Here is a 21,496-nt window from a genome sequence, read left to right as displayed (position 1 = left end):
TATATATATATATATATATATATCTTATTATTAGTATTTTTTATAAAATGCATAAACTGTAAAAAAACTGTGTGTCGACGTTGTAAATAAAACAATAATTATTGTAGTATTTTACCAGAAAATTCTATTTAAGTCGTCTATTTAAATCTTACATCTATTTTTTTTTTTTTTTTTTTTTTTTTTTTTGGCAGAGAATGCAGATGGAATTGTGGGATCCAGTCATAAAAATTTAAGTTTCATGATTTTTGTGAATTAGGCATGGTTTCTTATTACTAAAATTTGAAATTTACTGACAAATAAGTCAGTTTAGTACATATTTAAATAGACAAATGATTAAAACAAACAAACATTTGTTAAACAAAAAGAGCTAAATGTTTAAATCATTTAACAAATTTTGCTGCCATTAAAGTGTCACTTTTTCCATTACATCAGCATTCAAAATGAGTCTTACCATTGGCAAATGATGCACCTTTTGCAAAGCTATTTTTAGAATTATTACTGTTAATATTCTAATTATTTTACAACAACAATAATTTACAACTTTTTTCTTACAACTAATTTTAACAACAACAATAATGAGGAAATATATTACAGAGAAATAAATTACATTATATAAAAATCTATTACATAAAAAGAACAGACCACAGAAAATTAAATAAATAAAAATAAACAATAATAATAATAATAATAATAACTGTAGACTGGTTATGGTATCCGAGCTAATAATAATAATAATAATAATAATAATAATAATAATAATAATAATAATAATTAAAATTTTATATTAAAAGTTTAGAGGAATAGGGAATAGGGTTAAGAAATACTGGCTTAGTTCCCTATCTGTCGGTCACTACGAGTTATGTCGACCGACAAATGGGGTCTCACTTGGGAGGCCAATCATCTCTGATTTTAAGAGAAAACGCCAATGAAATTGGCAAGTGGATTAACACACCTGAGCCACTCCCCGTGCCAGCGGGTATAAATAGGGCGACAGGTGCATCCACTCATTAGATTTTTGCTTCGGAGCCGAGTAGTCGATGAAGAAGATCACTACAAAGCCATTCATCTTTGTTTTTGGTAGAGCTGTTCCTGGTCGGTGTGACGGCGCGTTACAGTGGTGTCCCTGCGAGCGGCGATTCCCCTGGGCGCTTCGGCTAAAAGAGACAGTTCTCTAAAAGAGCAAATCACGGACGATTCGCGTCTTTTTCAAGATGCCGTTTCGTCCGTGTCCTTCTGGATGCGGTCGTTTCCTGTCCTCGGTTGACGGTCACGAGCGTTGTCTGCAGTGTCTGGGCGTCCAACACGCTGAGGCTGCGCTCGTGGATGATTCATGCGTCTACTGTGGGCGTATGAACATGGCAGCGCTGCGATCGCGTCTCTCACTCCTCAAGGGGAGTGCAGCAGACCCCTCTGTCGCCACCCGTCCCGGTCTCTCTGGCTCGAGCAGAGGGCCGCCGGCTGGCGCTCTGGGAGATCTGAGGATCACAGTGAGAGCTTCTCCGCCGGGCCACGCCCCACGGACCTCTCACTCCTCACGCAGCGACTGTCCCGTGCAGCTGCCGATTGATTCTGCTGGGCCGTCTCACAGCGGTCCCAGCGTGTCTTTCGGTGCGCCGCCCGAGGACCAGATGTCGATTGCTGCATCGGGGGATGGGTTATCGACCTCTGAGGATGAAGGTTCGGCGGGGCTGCCCCCCTCGGGTGTTGTCGCTACTGCCGAATCGGACTTGGAGTTGTCGGCCATGCTTGCCCGGGCAGCCGTGAGTATCGGACTGGAGGTGACTACACCGCCCAGTCCCGAGCCCTCACGGCTGGATGATTGGTTTCTCGGCGCGGGACGCGGCTCACAACCTCGTTCTGCTCCGGTGCCTTTCTTCCCGGAGGTGCATGAAGAGGTGACGAAGTCGTGGACGGCCCCTTTCACGGCCAGAAGCCGCTCTTCTCCCTCTTCCATCCTCACCACCCTCGATGGCGGGGCAGCCAGGGGGTACGTAGAGGTTCCCCAGGTGGAGAGGGCGGTTGCGGTGCACTTGTGCCCACAAAACGCCGCCACTTGGAGGAATCGTCCGCGCCTCCCGTCCAAGGCCTGTAAGCTGACGGCCGCACTCGCTGCCAAGGCTTACAGTGCTGCGGGCCAAGCTGCCTCTGCCCTGCATGCCATGGCTATCCTGCAGGTACACCAAGCCAAGGCACTCAAAACCATGCACGAGGGTGGTACCGACCCGGGGTTGATGCAGGAGCTGCGCACGGCGACCGACTTCGCCTTACGGGCAACGAAGGTCACGGCGCGGTCCCTCGGGAAGGCGATGTCCACGCTGGTGGTCCAGGAGCGGCATCTCTGGCTGAACCTGGCTGAGATGAGGGACTTGGACAAAGCGCGCTTTCTCGACGCCCCCATCTCCCAGGCAGGCCTGTTCGGCGACACTGTCGAGGACTTTGCCCAGCAGTTCTCGGCGGTACAGAAGCAGACTGAGGCCATCCAGCACATCCTGCCCCGACGTGTCTCTCCGGCTGCCACCGTTCCGTCGCGGGTAGCGCCTCAGCCTGCTCGTCGCCGTGGGCGCCCCCCTGCGTCCTCTACGCCAGCTCCGCCCCGTGCTGAGAGTTCTTCGAGGCCGGCGCGTCGAGCCCCGCGCAGGAGAGCGGCGCCCCCCGTGTCACTCCCGGCTGCGAAGTCCTCCAGGAAGTCGACCAAGCGGCCCTGACACGGGCAACTCGGAGATGCGGAGAACTGCTCTTCAGGAGATGGCGAAGACAGCGCCACTCCTTCCCCCGGAGGAGGGCCGGGCGGAGAATCCTCAGTTTCTGTTTTGTTCTGTTCCGCCACTGGCCGGACGGCCAGTGGTACCCACATTTTCAATAAAAGAGCAAATTCTCCTTCCTCCGAGTTGCAAGGCTCGTGGCTTGACAATGAGCGACGCACAGCTTCCTCACTCTCACCCACGACGCCCCCTTTCGCCAGCGGCCAAGAGGTCGCGGTTCGGAGACGCAACGCCTCTCCACGCGTCTCTGGCCAGTTCCTCCGGGAACACGAGGAGTGTGGTTGCGATGGCCCAGGACGCTGTGCCTTCTGGGCCTTGCGGCACGACTCCCCATCGCTGCACCACTGCGGGTATGTCGACTGTCCCTTTGGTGCCACTTGTACGGTATCTGGGAGCGTGGCTTGCGCTGCCCAACCCGTCACGCTGGCTCATCCGGACGGTTCGACTCGGCTATGCGATTCAATTCGCCCGGCGACCCCCCAAGTTCAATGGCGTGCTCGAGACTTCGGTGGCAGTCCAGGACGCCCCTGTCTTGCGCGAGGAGATTGCTGTCCTCCTGGCGAAGGATGCAATCGAGCCGGTCCCTCCAGCCGAGATGAGGACGGGGTTTTACAGCCCTTACTTCATCGTGCCCAAGAAGAGCGGTGGCCTTCGACCTATCCTGGATCTGCGAGTCTTGAATCGGGCCCTACACAAGCTCCCGTTCAGGATGTTGACGCAGAAACGCATTATCAAATGCGTCCAGCCCCAGGACTGGTTTGCAGCGATCGACCTGAAAGACGCGTACTTTCATGTCTCTATCCTCCCTCGTCACAGACCGTTCCTGCGCTTTGCTTTCGAGGGTCAGGCATGGCAGTACAAGGTCCTCCCCTTCGGGCTCTCCCTGTCCCCCCGTGTCTTCACGAAGGTCGCGGAGGGCGCCCTTGCCCCACTTTGGGAAGTGGGCATCAGGATCCTCAACTATCTCGACGACTGGCTCATTATGGCCCGGTCCCGAGAGGAGTTGTGCGATCACAGGGACTTCGTGCTTCGGCACCTCAGTCAGTTGGGGCTTCAGGTCAACCGAGAGAAGAGCAAGCTCTCCCCTGTGCAGAGAATCTCTTATCTCGGTATGGAGTTAGACTCGGTGAGTATGACGGCACGTCTCACCAGCGAACGTGCCCACTCAGTGCTGAACTGCCTGAGTTCCTTCAGAGGCAGGACAGTGGTACCACTGAAACACTTTCAGAGGCTCCTGGGGCATATGGCATCCGCAGCCGCAGTCACGCCGCTCGGATTGCTTCATATGAGACCACTTCAGCACTGGTTACACTCCCGAGTCCCGAGATGGGCATGGCGCCGCGGTACACATCGTGTCACCATCACACCGATGTGTCGCCGCCTATTCAGTCCTTGGTCGGACCTTGCCTTTCTACGGGCCGGTGTGCCCTTGGAACAAGTGTCCCGGCACGTTGTTGTCACAACAGATGCCTCCAACTCGGGCTGGGGCGCGACATGCAACGGGCAGGCAGCCTCAGGGTCCTGGACAGGACCTCGACTGCTTTGGCACATCAACTGCCTGGAGTTGCTGGCAGTGCATCTAGCTTTGCGACGGTTTCGTCCGCTAGTGCTGGACAAGCACGTGTTGGTCCGCACGGACAACACTGCGGCTGTTTCGTACATCAACCGACAAGGCGGGTTACGATCACGCCGCATGTCTCAACTCGCCCGTCATCTCCTCCTCTGGAGTCAGACGTGGCTCAAGTCGCTGCGCGCTGTCCACATCCCGGGGGAGCTCAATCGTGCAGCCGACGCGCTCTCACGACAGCTCACTTTCCCCGGGGAATGGCGACTCCATCCCCAGACGGTCCAGCTGATTTGGAGTCGATTCGGGGAAGCCCAGGTAGACCTGTTTGCTTCCCACGAGTCCTCCCACTGCCAGCTGTACTATTCCCTGTCCCAGGCCCCCCTGGGCACAGATGCACTGGCACACAGCTGGCCTCGGGCTTTACGCAAGTATGCGTTTCCCCCAGTGAGCCTGCTCGCACAGACACTGTGCAAGGTCAGGGAGGACGAGGAACAGATCCTGTTGGTTGCGCCTTACTGGCCCACCCGGACCTGGTTTTCGGAACTCATGCTCCTCGTGACAGCCCCTCCCTGGCGCATCCCCCTGAGGAGAGACCTTCTCTCTCAGGGGCTTGGCACCATTTGGCACCCGCGTCCAGATCTCTGGAACCTCCACGTGTGGCTTCTAGACGGGACGCGGCAGACCTAAGTGATCTGCCCCCAGCAGTGGTAGACACTATCACTCAGGCTAGAGCCCCTTCTACGAGGCAGGCCTATGCTCTGAAGTGGAGTCTGTTCACGAATTGGTGTTCTTCTCACCGAGAAGACCCCCGGAGATGCCCGGTCAGAGTCGTGCTTTCTTTCCTGCAAGGTAGGCTGGAGCGTGGGCTGTCACCCTCCACCCTGAAGGTGTATGTGGCTGCCATAGCAGCACATCACGATGCAGTGGACGGCCGGTCCCTGGGGAGGCGTGACCTGATCGTTAGGTTCCTGAGGGGTGCCAGAAGGTTACATCCTCCTAGGACACCCCTGATTCCCTCCTGGGACCTCTCTATTGTCCTGGCGGGACTTCAGAGGGGTCCCTTTGAGCCGCTGGATTCGGTTGAGCTGAAGTTCCTGTCTCTCAAGACAGCGCTCCTGATCGCGCTCACTTCCATCAAGAGGGTCGGGGACCTCCAAGCATTTTCGGTAAGTGAAGAGTGCCTTGTGTTCGGGCCGGCCTACTCTCACGTTGTCCTGAGACCCCGGCCTGGATACGTGCCCAAGGTTCCCACCACTCCCTTCCGAGACCAGGTGGTGAACCTGCAAGCGCTGCCCCTGGAGGAGGCAGATCCAGCCTTGTCGTTGCTGTGTCCCGTAAGAGCGCTCCGCATATACGTGGACCGCACCCAGAGCTTCAGAAGCTCTGAGCAGCTCCTGGTCTGCTTTGGAGGTCAGCAGAAGGGGAAGGCTGTCTCTAAGCAGAGGTTGGCCCACTGGATAGTGGACACCATCGCCTTGGCTTACCGTTCCCAAGGCGAGCCGTGCCCCCTGGGGGTGAGGGCCCACTCCACACGGAGTGTGGCCTCCTCCTATGCGTTGGCGCACGGCGCCTCTCTGGCAGACGTTTGTCGAGCTGCGGGCTGGGCGACACCTAACACCTTTGCGAGGTTTTACAACCTCCGTGTAGAGCCAGTTTCCTCCCGTGTGTTGGGTAACAGGTAATTGGCGGGAAGGGCTGGCTGGGTGTCTCGCTTGCTGCGCCATTCCCCCTAACACGGGGATGTGAGCGCCTTCTTCTCCCAGTAGAGTTCCCCGGTTGGCGTACCCTGGTCGAGCATCCTCCAGCACCCTCGGCGTCAGACTTGGCGGAGCAGTCTGTCGCCAGGCCCAGTACTGGCGTTAGCATGCCCGGAGCCGGTCAGCCCCTGTACTGGGCTAGGTGTCCATATGGCTGGGTTCCCTACGGGTAATCCCATATGTGTATTCTTCCACGGTAAGGTTTCCCTCTTGGCAAACCCGTGTCTTCCCTTGACAGATCGCTCTGTCAGTCTCTTCTGGCAGCCGTTCCATCCCTACTCCTAGGTAGGACCTGCCTCAGAGACCCTTTCCATATGTAGTACTGCCCCCTGGGTCAGTCCATATCGGTATATCCACATGTCACCTCCCTACGGGTAGGATGTGGTCTCCGTAGCGACCTTTCCTAAAGGCTCGCTTCCCCATTGTCTTGCCAGCTGAAAGAACAAATAGGGAAGATTTGAAGCAATCTTTCTCTGAAGGTTGAAATCCCTTCCATTTACTTTATGTGGGCGGAACAGCAGCATGGCCTTCTCCAGCAGCGATGTACTCACCCTTTGGCCCCTTCGGTACCAAGGTCAGTGAATTTGCGCTGGGGCTTTGGGAAGGTTACGACCTTACGCGTAGCTTTTGTGGCACGCCAAGGCTTGTCAACAATTGCAGCGCCTCAGGGTTGTGACAAGGTTCAGGTTATGGCGTTTTCCATAGGACCCCATTTGTCGGTCGACATAACTCGTAGTGACCGACAGATAGGGAACGTCTCGGTTACGTACGTAACCCTCGTTCCCTGATGGAGGGAACGGAGACGTTATGTCCCCATGCCACAACCTTGAACCATTCGCTGTTGCCGGGACACGTTCTCGGCTCCTCAGCGTAAAACCTAATGAGTGGATGCACCTGTCGCCCTATTTATACCCGCTGGCACGGGGAGTGGCTCAGGTGTGTTAATCCACTTGCCAATTTCATTGGCGTTTTCTCTTAAAATCAGAGATGATTGGCCTCCCAAGTGAGACCCCATTTGTCGGTCGACATAACGTCTCCGTTCCCTCCATCAGGGAACGAGGGTTACGTACGTAACCGAGACGTTCTTTATTACTTTTATCGGAAAGTCTGATAATACTGTGATTTACAAGACAAAGCTCAAGACAAAATGGACCTAAAGAGCACCACAGTGAAAGGTGTTGTCACTATGGTTACTGTGTCAGACGGATTACTCTAATAGTCACTATGGCAACTGCATCCCATAAATGTTTTGTCTTTAGAAATTGCACATGAAAAGGTTAGGTGAGAAGCATTTCAAGCAGCACTTCCAACAGCAGACTCATATGAAACATGCATGAATCATATTAATCTTGTTCACTTTAACAAACATGATTCATACTTGGTTAAAAACTATAGAATTATGCATAAAAAATGAAAAGTGTGTATATTAACACGATCCAGCAATAAATGTTTGTGTGTGTGTGTGTGTGTGTGTTCAATTAATAGCATTTTTAGCAGTTAACTGCACTGAAACAGCCCCTTTGGTGTGGCCACAAGAAAATAATGGAGCAGATACCTTGTGAGGAGCATTTGATCTAAAGACTGAGTTCCTAAAGCATGTGACATAAAGCATTATAAAATATGTATGTGCACCTAAAGCCATAAATTTGATTTTCAGTTTGTTACTTTTGAGTATCAGTTTGATCTTGCTGCATGTGCACAAACATAAAAAAAAAAAAAGATTGGTTTCTGACTTGTGCAACTTTTAAATGTGATTCTAAATCTCATTAGATTTTTACAAAGATTGATAATTAAACCTTGCAATGTCAATGCAAACTCAGTGTTTTTTTTACTTCTGCAAAACTGGCAAAATGTGCAGACTACAGAACATGATCAGCTGAGTAAGCTTCTCTATAATCCAAATTTACTGATAATGAAAGAAGAACAGAAGATGGTTTAAGCAAATCTGAACATTAGATTTTTTTTTTTTATTTAGATAATTTATGTTATGTAAAGAGTGTGACTTGTACCTCATATAAAGGCCCTACTGTTTTACCAACAGCACTTTGACTCAATAACTAATGTCTTCCCATCAATTCATCCATCCCTCACTCTCTCCATCCATGAAAAGATACTTCAGGCCCCCTAGTACAAGGAAAACATGGTAAGGACAGACAGAAATAATGGAAATATGACCCTCCGCATTAATGATTACATTTTACATATACTATATTCATGTATTATCCCACACTGTAAAAAAAAATAATAATAAATAAAAAATAACTAAGATTAAAGACACCATAAAAAAAAATTCTACTTCAGACTTTAGCAGCACTAAATTCAATGTTATATGTGTATTTATTTGTGAACTTTAGTAGCAATTTCTAAGTAAAAAAATTCAAAGTGAATCACCAAATATAACAATAAAATATCTCTCTATATACTGTAAATTAACAGAGAAAAAAATAATCCTATAATAAATTATATTACATTTTTTTTCTAAATTAGTACACAAGTACTATTAGGCTACATTTAATCGTATTGGGAGGGGATTGGTGACTGGGGATTAGTTTTATTTGTGGGTCGCGTAATAAATATTTTCAATTCGATGCTATTAAAGTTTCTCACAGTTTGACTTTTTTGTGTATTTAATATTATTCACAGCGCTGGTAAAACAGTACGAAGGAGACTTTTGTCTCGAGGTAAGTTAATGTTTTTAGCGATTGCTGGAGCGGATTTCCATTTGCATGCCAGATGAAAATCCTTGGAATTTATGTATTTAAAATTTGCAAGAGTTTCACTGTACAGTTGTCTCTAATTAAGCACTCAAATATTCTGAGTTTTGAATGGCGTCAATGGAGTGCTCGGCATCCTGAGCGCCACTGCGCCTCCTGAAGGAAGCCCGTTTTTTATTTACTGTCATACAGAAAAGGCATCTTAACACCAGAAGCGATGAGCAGAGCCCTCCGGAAGTGAGATTGATCTAATTAATATTCATAAACACGGGAAATCTACAGAACAACAATATTGTTTAATAATATCGTTATTTCAGTAGGTTTTATTTTCTAACTTTAAGAAATATGCTTCGAAATCGATTTTGTGTTTCTGTCTGAAACTACAGCACGCCATATTCAACCTCGTGTCATACATGTATTAATGCTTATTGCAGTTTGAAGCCAAGCTTGATCTGGTTATTAAGATAATTCATCAAAGTAGTGATTTCTATATCAATTTCCTTCTTCTGAACTTCCCTTCTAAGATCAGTCTTTGTCCTCAGAAAAGTGTGGCATAATTTAGTAACGTCTGTTTCGCCCCTTTGAAAATGTAAACTTAAAGGCCTAAATTTGAATAATCTTTCATATTAGTTTATGTAAGCAGACAGAATATATATCAGTGTGTCCCATTTAAAAAAAAAAAAGATTTAAAGTCATACTCATTCTTTTAACGAATATTTCTCTTTAAGAAATTGTATTTGATTGACTTTTTTTTTTTACCACAAGAGGTCGCTGAGGTGTTTTAAAAACATAATCGTACATCTTCATACCACCCCTGAGGCTGTAATCGTCGTAGTTACATGAATTCATAAACGTGAGCACACTACAGCAAAATTGATTTTCCTATAGAGGGTTGTGCTTGAGGTTTCTATGCCTTCACAACAGATACTACAGCACAAGTCTCAAATCTGACAGTTAAACATGTTTCTGCAGTAAAATATTAGTAGATTTCAATAAAATACAGTGCAGCATTTTTTACAGTAGTAAAAGGAAGTTTTACTTGTGGTTTCAGCTATATAAGTACCAGATTTAAACTCTTGTTTCTGTAGTTAAATCATAGTTAATTGTAGTTCAGTATTATAGTTACTGTTTTTTTTTTAGTGTGGATACATTAGTTAAAACATGATTGCTGTGTTAAAATTAACCCATGGTTAATTTTCATGGAAAATCTGTGGTTACTTTTTTAATTTATTTTTTTTAATTCTCTTGACACCTCCAAAACAGATTTTTTTTAAGTTGCCCTAATAATTAAAAATTTTAAGCTCAAAAACGATATTCCCTGTTATAAAATTAAACAACTTACTGAAAAATGGCAGGGCTAAGAAACAATTTCTAGCCTTTAACATAAAAAAAGACAGATTTTTTTATTTTCATTGAGGAAGGCAGCAAAGTGAATGTGTTTTAAAAGACATGTTTCCTGTTGCCTCATTTCCCCTTAACATGTTTTGTGTGTGTGTGAACAGGAGGGATGTGGATGTCAGCAACTTGTGGTTATTGCCCTGTGCACCTTGCTGAAGGTGGCATAGAGTTTCACTGGAGACAGAGACCGAGTTTAGAGGCTCAGAGAGACGGGACGAGAGACAGTGGGATGGCCAGCCTGTCACCACCCCTTCAACTTCTGCTTTCTCTCTGGCTCAGCATCCCACACTGTGCGTCTGGTGCCATTCAGCTCCTTCTTCAACACATGTGCATGTCCATATGTCCACAGACGACTGGCAGCGCCTGCTGAAGACCATCAACCAGGTAGTGTTACATCAAAACCAGATACTAATATCTTGATTATTCTTGAAGTTACTTACAGTCTTTCATGTTTTTACACACAAAAAGGGCTGAGATGTGGGTGCGCATAATGGTGGCATCTGTGCTTCTCCTGTCAGGTAATTTTGTACAGGTATCATGTGTTTTAATACAGATAAATGGATGCATATTGTAACTACTCTGACTCTATTCTGTGCTCTTATGTTACCTGAGTGTCCTTGGTGCACAGGTTATTTATATTGTATCGATCTGTGCTTTTTTTTTTCCCCTGCAGTCAACAGCGCACACCTTAATAAGGTCAATACCTGGCCTCTGATTACTCTTCTGCTGCTTTACAGGAGTCAGAGCAAGTAAATGGCTGGTGTATTTCTCCAGGACGGACATCTGCGCTTGGGCCGGGACCACCGTAACGCTGCCGTGCCGCTATGATTACCCTTCGCACTTCAGCTCCACGCGGGTCACATGGTTTCACATCTCTACCGAAGGCAGACGGGAAATCGCCTACCACACTGATGGGAATCTATTGAGCCCCTCGTACAGGGACAGGATCAAATACATGGGGGGCATTAAAAGATGCAGTCTGCAGATCACGAACATAAAGCTGAGCGATATAGGATCATACCATTTCAGATTCGAGACTGACAACCCACAGGGCCGATGGACCTCTCCTGATGCCATCACACTGTCCGTCACAGGTGAGGCCACATTTAAAGGTTTATTTTTATGTTAAATAATATAAAAACTAGTTTAATATGTAGATGCAACTGCTGTATTTTTCGGACTATAAGACTACGTTCACACTGCAGGGCTTAATGCTCAATTCCGATTTAAAAAATATATATATATTTTTTGCAAGGCCGTTCACATTTCCACATTTGGCTCGGAGGCTTTTATTTTTCGTGGTCTGTAACCATGCTTGGCCATTTCGCTGGAAATGTTTTCATAAACGGCCTGGTTCCGATAAGAGCCCTCAAGTTTGGCCTGAATAGAGCGGTCACCCCAAATATTAATTAAATCTGTGACCTCGGTTCCCTTCCATTGACTGGTCTCAGCAGCATCGTCCGCCATGGCTGTTGTTTATCTTCTCGTTCCCGCCTACTTCAACGCAGAATTATGACATTTGTAGCGTATCAATGACGTACGGGTCGGATACATGTGGCCTGGCTGTTCAGACGGAGGTCGCATTTCAAAAGATCGGATACGTATCGGATTCAGGACCACATACCCAAGTGGCCGGGTCACATTTGAAAAGATTCGGAAAAGATCAGATACAGGTCGCATAGGGGCAAAAAAATTGGAATTGGGTCGTTTCAGCCTGCAGTGTGAACGTAGCCTAAGTCGCACCTGAGTATAAGTCGCATCAGTCCAAAAATACGTCGTGATGAGGAAAAAAACATATATAAGTCGCAGGGCTACTTGATTATTAGACCAATGGTGGAAAGAATGTTCCTCTGGCTCAAGTGGGAGCACATGTTAGGTAAAAACTGTCGCTTTGGATAAAAGCTAAATGTATTAATTTAATTAAATTTTAAATGCACTAGTAACCACAAAGCAACAGCCTGGCAACATCCTCTAATTGTAGCAAAAATTTTGCACACATTTTCTCTAAAAAAATCTAGTAATTACGGAAAAATGTTAAACTATTTTTGTTGTTGTTTCTTTGCATATAATTGTGGAGAAAACCAACTCTGTTCCTAAAATAATTTAGCACGTCGCATGGACCTAATGTAGTGAAATGCTGTCCTGGTTCCAGAGCTTCAGGTTCATATACATCCAGCAAGAATAGGCAACATGTTTGCTGCTGGTGAGACGGTCTTCCTGAGCTGTGTGGCGCGAGGCTGTGCCTCCCCTGGCAGGAACTTTGCCCTTTATCGGAATGGGATCAATTTGGGTCAGTCCGATAAGCTGTCAGCCATCTATAACTTTGACAGTCACCATGCAGGTACCTACACCTGCCGTCCCATACCCCCTCAAAACGTTCAGTCACCGGGAGTCACCCTGGCTCTTGGATGTGAGTATTGTGCATGGATATACAGTATATATATATATAATTTCTTCATCATCATCATCATCATATTAATATGATTTCTGAAGGATCATGTGACACTGAACATGATAGTAATGGCAAAATTCAGCGTTGTCTCAGTAGGAATAAATTACATTTATTTAAAAAAAATATTACACAATATTGCTGTTTAACTGCATTTTTAATCAAATAAGTGCAGCCTTGGTGAGCATAAGAAAAAATAAATATACATTCAACAAAACATTATTGAATAGGACATATACTTTATATACTGTGAAAATGTATCTATTGTAAATTAGCTGATTTTATACATGTGTTATTTAATATTAAGTAAAAAAGCTATTCAAGGAATCAGCTCTGCTTTAAATATTGTGTATTAAAATACATAAAATGGTAAATACAGTGATTTAAGTCATGTGTTTCAACTGAATTCTACTGTCAGCCGCCCTCTCCCATTGGAAATTGCATTTCACCTCTCTCTTTCTCTATGTATCAGATGCTCCTCGCTACACCACGGTGCAGATCACCCCTCGAGAGGCAGTCAGAGAGGGCGATTCGGTGACTTTGACCTGCAGTAGTGATGGAGCTCCGCCAGCAGAAAGTTTCACCTGGTTTAAAGAAGGAGAGAGTGGCAGTGTGCCAGACAGCTTTAGACCTGAGCTGAGATTGTGGAGTTTGGACTACAGGGACCATGGAGAGTACTTCTGTGTGGCCCGCAACCCACTCGGCACAGACCGTTCCAGACCGATTTTACTGAATGTTACCTGTAGGTTGCCTCTATTTTTACGCAGTCAAGGGGGGTGCATTTCTAGAGATTGAAGCTTTTTGAGTAAATAGGTCAAAATGACAGCTTGTTTTGGAAATGTCACCAGACATTTGTACTTTTCATTTCCCTAATCAGACATATGGTGCTGATCTGTTGTCTTTGTGAGTGCAGATTTATTTCAGTTACTGGTACTTGTGTAATAACTTTAATTTTGGCAGGACATTATGTCACACTGTCTGCCAACCTCCAATAGATCAAAGTTTAAGTCAAGATTACAAATATAGGGCAAAACGATAACCACATGATGCTCAGCCACGATAGGAGTATTTACTTCCTGTTTTCATTTAAGTCAAACATCACTACTAGCATTGGTCATACTAAGAGTTAGGGGTTATGGGTGTGTTTCAATTATATATGACTTGTCCCAAAATGTTTATGCTATGGGCATGATTGAGACCTCACATTGTGCAGTTTATGTAAGACACATATGCTACTTCTTTTCAGAATTGTGTAATTTCAACTTGTTAATGATAAAACAATGGCATGTGTTGAAAAAAGGAACCATACTATATCTAAGTGGGATGTTTTGGAGATGGACCAACTAAAACAGGGATCACGTAGTGAGATGTTAAGAACTTCTCGGAACAAAAAATGAGAGAATGTCAGAATTCCGAGAAAAAAAAAAGAAGTAAGAATTGTGAGATAAAAAGTCACAATGACCTTTTTTATATTTTTATTCAGTTCGGAAATAGGCTTCAATAGTAAATTGATCAAAAGTGAAAGTAAAGATCTTTGTGATGTTATGAAATATTACTATTTTAAATAAATGCCTTCTTTAAAAAAAAAAAAATCTTACCCAAACATTTGAACATTATGTGAATTGCTCAGTACATGATGTATAGTAAAATATATTTACATGTGTTTTCAGACTCCCCAAAAAACACAAGAATCCTCATCAGTCCTAAAGGAGACATCATGGAAGGGTTTTCTGTCAATCTGACCTGCAGCAGCAATGCAAACCCTCCCATAGAGAAATACGCCTGGTACAAAGTGAATGGCGGTCAGCCCTGGACCAAAGGCAACGCGCAAAATCTCACCTTCCTCAGCGTGCGTTCCCATCATGCCGGACAGTACTACTGTACTGTGTGGAATGGGTTCAGCATGGGGACATCGCCCACTATTTCCCTTTCAGTGTTATGTAAGTTTATACTAATTGTAAATGTATATCAGAAATAATATTAGAAAGTTTGCCCACTTTTTGTTTAATCTAAGAGTGCTTGTGGCCATTTGAATGTGTGAAGCTTCCACTCTCATCAATTTCCAGTTATCTTAAAAGTCATAATAGAGAGATATGTACTTGGAATTGTGAGAAAAAAGATAGAATTCTGAGCTTATATCTCTCAATTTCTTGTTTGTTTTATCAGAATTGTAAATTTAGGTCGTGCAATTCTACGGAAGCCTGTTTCTGCCATTGAATTAAAAATACAAAGCAAAATTGCAAAACATTTTCTCACAATTCAGACTTTTTTTTCACAATTCAGAGAAGAAAAAAAATTAATAACAATATGTAAATTCAGAGAAAGAAACTCAGAATTGCAAGTTTATTAGAAGTTAAGCTTCCGTAATATACTCAATGGTTTGTGGTGCAAATAGTTTAACCATTTACTGCACTTTTTACTCCACTCCATCGCTCTCTCACTCTCAGATGCCCCCAAAAACACCTCTGTGTTGGCACGGCCTTCCACTGTGATCGAAGCGGGCAGCTCGTTGACGCTGACCTGCATCAGTCAGGCCAATCCGGCGGTGGAGAACTACACCTGGCACCGGATCAATGCGGCTGACACCTGGGAAACTCGATCGGGTCCCAGCTACACCATTGCTGAGGTCAGCTCCGGAGCCAGCGGCCAGTACTACTGCGAGGCCCGAAACCGCATCGGAGCACACAGCTCCCCGGTTCTGACAGTCAAAGTTCGAGGTCAGTGCATTACACAGTTCACCAACATGTTTATTAGTTGTTTGATTGAGCATCAAACATCTACCTCTTTTAAATATGATATGAGGATTTGTATGTACTGTAAGGATATCATTGAGATGCTGTGATGTGCATGTTCAGGACGATTGAAGGTGATTGCATTGGCATCTGCAGTGGGTGTTTCTGTCGGACTGATCTCACTGACCGTGGTTGTCATGATCAGGTGATTTTATGTCTGCTGGCTTTAGTATTAAATATCTGATCTTCTCATCTAAGCTTACACACAACATTTCACATCTCTTTTGCAGTAAAAACATGCATCGCGTTGACACTGAAAACCTTGAGGAAGAAAAACAGGTCTTTTCTTATTCTGTCTTTGCTTGATTTGAATCTAACCTAAAGTTTTCAAATTAATTGAATGCCTTGTTTCTCTTAAAAATACAGTGTTCACCAATAGTTGACTTGCCAGTGGACAATACTCTGTTTCGGGAATCAACTTCAGAGACGTTTCTCCTCAAGGGAACAAAAATGTCAGACATTCCGGTAATTTTCTTGGTTCAGATATTTGTACACTAAAAGTCAATGTTATTATTAGTTTAATTTCTTATCTTAAAGTTTTAAGGTTTGTACTTTAAAAGAAACTCAGCACCTTTGCTCAACAATAAAGTCTCAGTCTCATCTTCTTCCATTGCACAATTTATTAATAACAGCATTAGCCCAAAAACAATCATGTGTTTCAAAAGTTTGAAGATCTACTGTATACTAGTATTGCATGACAGGCACTATACCCTACCATGTATAATGTTCTGTGATTTGTGGTGCACTGATTGTAGTCTTGATATTAAATGGGACATCGAAAACCCAAATATGCATAAATATGCTAATACGAGACAGTCCGGCAGCTGTAGTGGGCGGGACCTAAACACTATGACGTCATACTGCTCAGAAAATCAAAATGGCTTGATAATTGAGACTTTATTGTATATCATTGTAGGGTGGTTGTGTCCACACACTGCTAAGATACATTTATATGCAAGCAACCTGTACAGTAAAAGTGAATTTTGCATCTGATGAATTGAGTCATACTCTCCAAACTCATGAGGGTTTTATTTTGTGCCTGGTTCAGGAGGAGCCAGAGGAGATTTATGAAAGCAGCCACCCTTCCATCGTGCCCCTGAAAGAAGCTGCTCAGAGAGCTGAGGAACAGGGAAAAATCAACTTCATTACGGTGCATTATTCTCGCATGCCCAGGTTAAACACAATTACACAGTACATGTGTGCTGGTTTGCTCCAGTCCTCTGTCATATTAAGGCCAGAGATGTGTTTGTCTTCTTTATTTACAGTCGGGAAAAGGCAAAGGTCACAAACATACATCTAGATGGAGAGAAGAAGCTCAAAGATGGTCCTAATGCTGTTTATACTGTTCTTGCCAAGCATCCGAGAGCGGAGATGGAAGAGTCTGGAGTCTAAAGCAGTTAACTAATGGAAGAAGTTGTGAAACCACAGGGATTTTTTTTTAAAACTACATGTACTTACAGCGCATGAATGGACCACGTGATGCAGCCTGAATGTCAGAGACTTGAAAACAGGCCACACAAGTGAAATCTCCACTGGATGTTCTGTTCAGTTGTGTCCGGCTGCAGTTTGCTTTAATAAAATCCAGCCGGACACAAAACTTATTTTGAGGTCAGGAAGATTTTTTTTATGTTTTTACAAGAAGTCTCTTGTGCACAAGAAACATTTCTTTTTTTTTTTATTGATATTGAGAACAGTTGTGCTGCTTGATAATTTTGTGGAAACTCTCTCTCTTTCATTCTGTTAGGATTCTTTGATAAATAGAAAGTTCAAAATCATTTTTTAAATAGAAATGTGAATGTTTTTACTGTCACTTTTGATCAATTTAATGCATTCTTGCAGAAAAACATTTATTTAGAAAAAACTAATGTTTACTGGCCCCAAACATTTGAATGGTAGTGTATCCGCTGTATGTTTAACACAATTAAGCCCATCTTTAAAAAAAGTAAAAAATATCCCACTTAAATATTCAGTTTAACTGACATGATAATTTCATGAGAAGATCTAAATAAATAATAATTTATTACAATGCCAACAAAGTCTGTTTTAATATATTGTCTAACAATAATACACAATTTAATGCAATTACTGAAAATTGTATCAAAATATTAAGTACTGATCTGTTTCTATTCAAGAAAATTGACCCTAACATTTTATATATATATATATATATATATATATATATATATATATATATATATATTCCCTTCCCATCCTGGAACTGTATGAAGGTTCTTCATAGATTCAAGGGTGAGTAAATAGCAATAGATTGATAGTCATTTTTTTATCGTGAAATATTCCTTCAATTGCTTCATTTTTAGGAAGTGAGGTGTTGTAAGCTAAACCGTGCTTTTTTGATGTGCAGAAGAGGGGAGAACGACATTGTAAAACAAGGTTTTCTTTCCTGTTTTCTTTTTTCTGCTGGCTTAATAAGTTTCTTACTATTTATACAAAACCAGAATCTTCTCTTTTTACAGACTCTGTCAAGAAAATGTGTTGTTCAGTTACAAGTTCATGGGCTGAAAGCAGTGTGGTCACCCTGACATGCAACACAGCGGCAGTGACATGCAAAAAGTAAGATACAATATGACATGCAATAGACTGCAAAAAGTGAAATATGAGAATAAAACATACCGTTTGATGTGCAGGAAATAATATGAATGAATAAATAATACAGACTGTAATGGATGCAAAAATGCATGAAAATGAATGTAAAAGTGACAAAAAAAAGAACATAACTATTGGTTTACATCTCTGTTTTGTTTACAGTCAAAAGTATTCTCTTTTTCATCCTCTGTGTTAAATTAAACTCTCTGCCCTGAAAAACAATGCAATATTCCATTAGTTTCTAAGATCAGAAATGATGCCAGACAAGACATTTATTGAGTAAATGCTTTGCTTACCGTGACTTGCGTCTGATGAGTACCACAATGACTGCTATTATTATAAGCATGATAATTACTCCAAGCACAATGCCAGGAGTGGATGAAGATGCACTTCTTGCTGTGAAGAATTTGAGACAATTTCAATAACAAGCCTACAATCACGTGACTATACCACAGTATTCACACATTTTAAAGTGTCAGTAATGCGGCTGACAAATTTGTTTATCAGTGCTAAATAATGTCACGTAGTCACAGACTTTGAAGTGAATCTCCCACAGTCAATGTCAGGAAAGCTAGGTTTCTCTGAGGAAGTGCCTCAACTTTGTGGACATGTCTTCTTGTGAAGAGCTGACATTTGCTGTGGACTAAAAAAGGAAGTTTTGCTTTTACTTTATGAGTTGAAAATAGAAAACAGCCAAAAGATATTGGCCAATCCATTTTTTTTTTTTTTTTGCCTTTTGTTTTCTCATCACACACGTTTATGTCAACTGACAATATGCTTCATTTTACAGTAGATATTATTTGGATTTTTAAACAATTCGATTTCATTGTTGTGGGGGGTAGTAAACTATAAAATCCTAAACACAAAATAATTATTTTATAATGCAGAGAAATAACCTGGTTAATAATTATAATGTGTTTCTGTGGCTCAGTGGAAGAGCATTGCATTGCACTGAAAGTTGCTTTGGATAAAAGTGTCTGCTAAATGCATAAATGTAATTAATATGAATGGTAACATTACAATAGTGTTCCATTTAACATTAGTTAACTGCATTAGTTTACATGAACTAACAATAACAAATTATTCTGTTTAATTAATTAAATTAATCTTATTATTAAACTAAGAATCTACTATTAAATTATTAAAATGAAAAGTTGTATCTCTTATTATTATTTAATAAACCTGAGCTAACATGAATTAGCAATAAATAGTTGTATTTGTATTAACAAAAAATAATAAATACTGTGAAAAATATATTGCTAATTTTTATTCAATATTACTGAATGCATTAACAAACAGTAACTAATAAGACCTTAGTCTAAAGTGATACCATATAGATTATATAAATGACATACTAGTTAGTGCTGTTGTTCTATATAAAAGTGTTATATTTTATGTGACCTATAAATTAATAAAGATATATTATGAAATATTAAAGGGATCTTATATATTTGTAAAATAATATAAGATTTTACAGTTGTGATTTCCAGGCCTAGAATGAAAATTTCACTAGATGTTTGGGTCTGAAATATTTAATATTATTAAATTTTATTTATCCTCTTCCAAAAATCCATACATACTGACATGACTGAAATCTTTCATTGAACAAAATGAGCAACTTAAATACACTTCTTACACTCTCAATAATATATATATATATATATGTTCTTCATTGAACTATATATATATATATATATATATATATATATATATATAGTTCAATGACGAAAATTTAACATCCATGGAATATTTCAAATGCACATTGTTCACACTAAGAGAAAAAACAGGTTATTTTAAGCACTGTTCACTGAAAAGTTCTTTGGGGAACCCAATTTCTTTTTTCTGTGCAACATCCTCATTTTGGAACATTTCATCTATTGCATGTCCAGAGCATAAGAGACTATTCTTACTTTCTATCCGATGTGTGACCTGTAGATTCACTCCTCTCTGTCCTGGTAGCTTGGCCTTCAGATGGTCGGTGATGAACCGGAACACGTACATGCCGCTGTCTTCTGACCTCAGATCAGATAACATCAGAGAGCAGTTTTTGCTCCCTGTCTGCCCCAAGTACTTGACTCGGCCCTGGTATGAGGGCTCAGGGAATATCCCTGCACTGTGGTACACGTATTTGGGAGTAATGCAGCGGCTTTCGTTCAGACACCACATCTCTGTCTGTACTTTGTGCAGTTTTCCCTGGTCAGACTCTTCAGGGTAGTCATAGGTGCACTCCAAAACTACAGAAGAACCAGAAGGAGCATAAACTGGATCCTTAGGAACACGCACTGTCCAGTTAGCAGCAAGAGTGCCTGAAATGGAAGCATATGAGTAATTCTGAAGGAATTTAATCAGAAACAACTGGTTCTACAATGTAAACAGCATTCCTATATTTGCCTTCTCAAGCAAATTATATACTCAGCAGCAGAAGCAAAACATCTGATGTGTCGTTGTGAAGGAAGTCTTACCCGACAGAATCAAAGACATCAGGGTCCATATGGCGGTATGGAGATTTATCATCATGTTACAGCCACAAGTATTTCCTTACTGTGCAGATGTGAAAACATCAACCCTTGTCTAGTTTTAGTTCCTCCTCCTCCTTTTGCGTCATTTGTTATGTCATTATTTCCTGCATGTTGCCAGTTACTTATTTTCTGTTGTTATGTGATATATATATATACATTCCCAACATTCCCATGTTATTGTATTTTATGAACTAATATTTCATGTTAAGTATTTTTATTTTATTTTGTAACGTTATGTAAATAATAGTTGTGATTATTATTATTACATAAAGCATATTGCATAAAGCATATTCATTGTCATAAGAACTGAAGGGCACAACAATAATAATAATAATTACTGATATTATTCAGTTATGTTCCCAGTTAACTGTTTTTTTATTCAATGTCTCACGATTTTGTTAAAAATATTTGTTACTACATAATTAGCTACTTTATTAACAATAACTATCTATGATTAAATACTGTAGCCTGGGGAGCTGGAGGTGGTAACTCGTGATGTGCCCAAGCTGAACATCAGGGATGAGTGAGCACAGCTATAAGACGATGCCACTGGTTGAACAGACGCTTGCGAGCTATCTGTCTCACGGCACAGCAACATCTTTAAGGCTCCGGCGTTGCTCTCCAAGCCACTGCGAACTACCTTAGCGCTGGTGGGCAAGGGGTACTTTGCAGCGGGTCAGGCTGGTGCGTGTCAGAGGATGGATATTCCGGAGCCCAGGAGAACCGCTGATTTGTCTCCGCGCTACCAAGGAGACAGCCCATGCCATTGGGCTGCGGAGAGACATTTGTGGCTGACCCTTTCTGATATGAGGGACAAAGATAGGGTCTGCCTCATGGATGCCCCGCTTGTGTCCTCGGGCCTGTTCCACGACGCTGTTAGTTCCATCATCGACAGGTACCAGGAGGCTCTCAAACAGGCGTTGGTGTTCCAGCA

The 21,496-nt window shown here is 42.8% G+C and overlaps 2 protein-coding genes across 4 annotated transcripts; one reads left to right on the top strand and one right to left on the bottom strand.

The window, feature by feature from the left end:
- The first annotated feature begins 10,302 nt into the window (after positions 1-10,302).
- Positions 10,303-17,121, top strand: LOC113059256 (B-cell receptor CD22-like). Of its 2 annotated transcripts, none has more exons than XM_026227618.1 (12): positions 10,303-10,582; positions 10,667-10,716; positions 10,936-11,292; positions 12,351-12,608; positions 13,120-13,389; positions 14,318-14,587; positions 15,095-15,364; positions 15,503-15,584; positions 15,670-15,718; positions 15,806-15,904; positions 16,488-16,589; positions 16,705-17,121. In XM_026227618.1, the coding sequence occupies exons 2-12, from the start codon at positions 10,674-10,676 to the stop codon at positions 16,768-16,770; spliced, it is 1,866 nt and encodes a 621-aa protein (XP_026083403.1). In that variant the 5' UTR covers positions 10,303-10,582; positions 10,667-10,673; the 3' UTR covers positions 16,771-17,121. The 2 variants fall into 2 exon arrangements, with proteins under 2 accessions (XP_026083403.1, XP_026083402.1); XM_026227617.1 differs by having other exon boundaries at positions 16,488-16,612.
- Positions 17,122-17,823: 702 nt separating this feature from the next.
- Positions 17,824-20,732, bottom strand: LOC113059665 (myelin-associated glycoprotein). Of its 2 annotated transcripts, XM_026228210.1 has the most exons (4): positions 20,506-20,713; positions 19,954-20,349; positions 18,340-18,439; positions 17,824-18,254 (listed from the first exon to the last, which is right to left on the bottom strand). In XM_026228210.1, the coding sequence occupies exons 1-4, from the start codon at positions 20,558-20,560 to the stop codon at positions 18,236-18,238; spliced, it is 570 nt and encodes a 189-aa protein (XP_026083995.1). In that variant the 5' UTR covers positions 20,561-20,713; the 3' UTR covers positions 17,824-18,235. The 2 variants fall into 2 exon arrangements, with proteins under 2 accessions (XP_026083995.1, XP_026083996.1); XM_026228211.1 differs by lacking the exons at positions 17,824-18,254; positions 18,340-18,439 and adding an exon at positions 18,447-18,686 and having other exon boundaries at positions 20,506-20,732.
- Positions 20,733-21,496: the final 764 nt, after the last annotated feature.

The sequence above is a fragment of the Carassius auratus genome, chromosome 41 (assembly GCF_003368295.1).
Source record: "Carassius auratus strain Wakin chromosome 41, ASM336829v1, whole genome shotgun sequence".
In the NCBI taxonomy this organism is placed as follows: Eukaryota; Metazoa; Chordata; class Actinopteri; order Cypriniformes; family Cyprinidae; genus Carassius; species Carassius auratus.
Note: the sequence above shows the minus strand (reverse complement) of the source record. Positions and strands in the feature narration are given on the sequence as shown.

Coding starts and splice junctions, on each gene's coding strand:
- LOC113059256 (XM_026227617.1), top strand. CDS start 10,674: ATGTGGGTGCGCATAATGGTGGCATCTGTGCTTCTCCTGTCAG. Junction 12,609..13,119: donor AGTCACCCTGGCTCTTGGAT/GTGAGTATTGTG, acceptor TCTATGTATCAG/ATGCTCCTCGCTACACCACG. Junction 15,585..15,669: donor ACCGTGGTTGTCATGATCAG/GTGATTTTATGT, acceptor TCTCTTTTGCAG/TAAAAACATGCATCGCGTTG.
- LOC113059665 (XM_026228210.1), bottom strand. CDS start 20,560: ATGATGATAAATCTCCATACCGCCATATGGACCCTGATGTCTTTGATT. Junction 20,350..20,505: donor GATGTCTTTGATTCTGTCGG/GTAAGACTTCCT, acceptor CTTCCATTTCAG/GCACTCTTGCTGCTAACTGG. Junction 18,440..19,953: donor GGTCACACATCGGATAGAAA/GTAAGAATAGTC, acceptor AATTCTTCACAG/CAAGAAGTGCATCTTCATCC.